At 51.8% G+C, this 1617-nt stretch overlaps 1 protein-coding gene across 1 annotated transcript; it reads right to left on the reverse strand.

Annotated features, from left to right (window-relative positions):
• Window positions 1-60: 60 nt before the first annotated feature.
• Window positions 61-888, reverse strand: LOC121918135 (alpha-methylacyl-CoA racemase-like). The gene has a single exon (XM_042444233.1). It carries the CDS (start codon window positions 801-803, stop codon window positions 438-440), a length of 366 nt encoding a protein of 121 aa, XP_042300167.1. The 5' UTR covers window positions 804-888; the 3' UTR covers window positions 61-437.
• Window positions 889-1617: the final 729 nt, after the last annotated feature.

A 1617-nucleotide genomic window follows, 5' to 3' on the forward strand; every position in this document is an offset into this window, starting at 1 on the left:
TGTGTGTGTATATATATATATATATATATATATATATATATTCTTTCTCATATTATCTATTGGAGCCAACTGAAGAGCAGCGAAGAACAACAACAAATAATATAATATATAAATATAAATGAATAAATATAATATATAATACATGCATATATGAATATAAACAAACAAATTCTTAAGTCATGCTCAAAAGGGAGGACGTTTTGAGGGTCCAAAACCACGCTGCAGGAATGCTCCAGTCTGAGACCGCTTTAACCGCCCTGGCTCTAGTGCCAGGGAATCCTGGGAACTGCAGTTTCTGTGAGAGACTTAGCCTTCTTGGGTCCAAAACACACTGCTGCAGATGAAACAACAGTTCAGCCTGAGGCTGCTTTGGCTCCAGTGCCAGGGAATCCTGGGAAGTGTAGTTTCTGGTGGCCCAGAGCTCTGCCTGATGTCTCTCAAACACTACAGTTCCCAGAGCTCCTAATCATGGCGCCAGGGCAGTCGGAGCGGCCTCGAAGTGGGTTGTTGTTATTCCTGCCGCGCGGGGTCCTGAGAGCGGCACCTGGGCGGAAGGGCTCCAGGAGGACGTCGGCCCTTCGGCAGAGGCGCCTGAGGGCCTGGGCGCCCTGGCGGCGCTTGAGGTCGAGGGCCAGCGAGCGCTTCCCGCGGCCCTGGACGTCTGCGCCGGAGAAGGCCGCCCGGGGAGCCCGGTCCACGCGCACCACCTCCGCCCCGAAGTCGGCCAGCACCAGGCCGCAGAGAGGGGCCGGCGCCAGCCCCGCCAGCTCCAGCACTCGCACGCCCCCCAGCAGCCCCGACATCGCCCGAGGAAGGAGAGGGAGGCCCAGGGAGGGAGGAAGGAAAGGCCCAGCGCCAGCGCCAGCGCCGCCTCCTCCGCCTCGCCTCAGGCCGAAGTCCATAGTTCCGCCACAACAGGCCCCTGGCTGCACTCTTCTTCTTGGTGGTTGTTGCGGGGAGGCTTCAAGGCCTTTCTGATACACACACACACACACACTATAGATATATACACATGTATACATTCACAGTGGGTGTGTGTATATGTATATTGTATATCTATTCCATCGTATACTGTGACTGTATCCCTGTGTAGGTGGTATACACTCAGGGGACGGAGCTACTGCCAAAAGGTCTCACTCTCAAGTTTGCCCAGTTATTATTCTAGACCAGGGGTAGGCAACCTTTTTGAGCCGGGGGCCGGGTTGCTGTCCCTCATCAGACAACTGGGGGCCGAAGCCAAAAAATAAATAATTAAATGATTTTTCAAAAAAATTAAATATATAAATAAACCAGGACAAATGTAGGACAAAATTTTCCAATGGAAGACACATTTTTTAAAAAATGGAGGACATATGAAAAAATTTGCTGATTTTTTAAAAAATGTTAATATAAATGCATGTTTCTGAGGTTTCTATAGACAATTGCCCCCCAAAGGCCCCGGCGGCAATCGGTGGCAGGACTGGGCTGGGGCCGGTCCCAAGGCCTCGCTGGGCCACATCCGGCCCACAGGCCGCAGGTTGCCTACCCCTGTTCTAGAGCTTTCCCAGCCTCACTGCGCAGGCGCAGAATGGAGCATTTGTGTGCATTCGCAGATGGCCATTCAAAGAAACACAGTTA

This window comes from Sceloporus undulatus, unplaced genomic scaffold (assembly GCF_019175285.1).
Source record: "Sceloporus undulatus isolate JIND9_A2432 ecotype Alabama unplaced genomic scaffold, SceUnd_v1.1 scaffold_4961, whole genome shotgun sequence".
NCBI lineage: Eukaryota > Metazoa > Chordata > Lepidosauria > Squamata > Phrynosomatidae > Sceloporus > Sceloporus undulatus.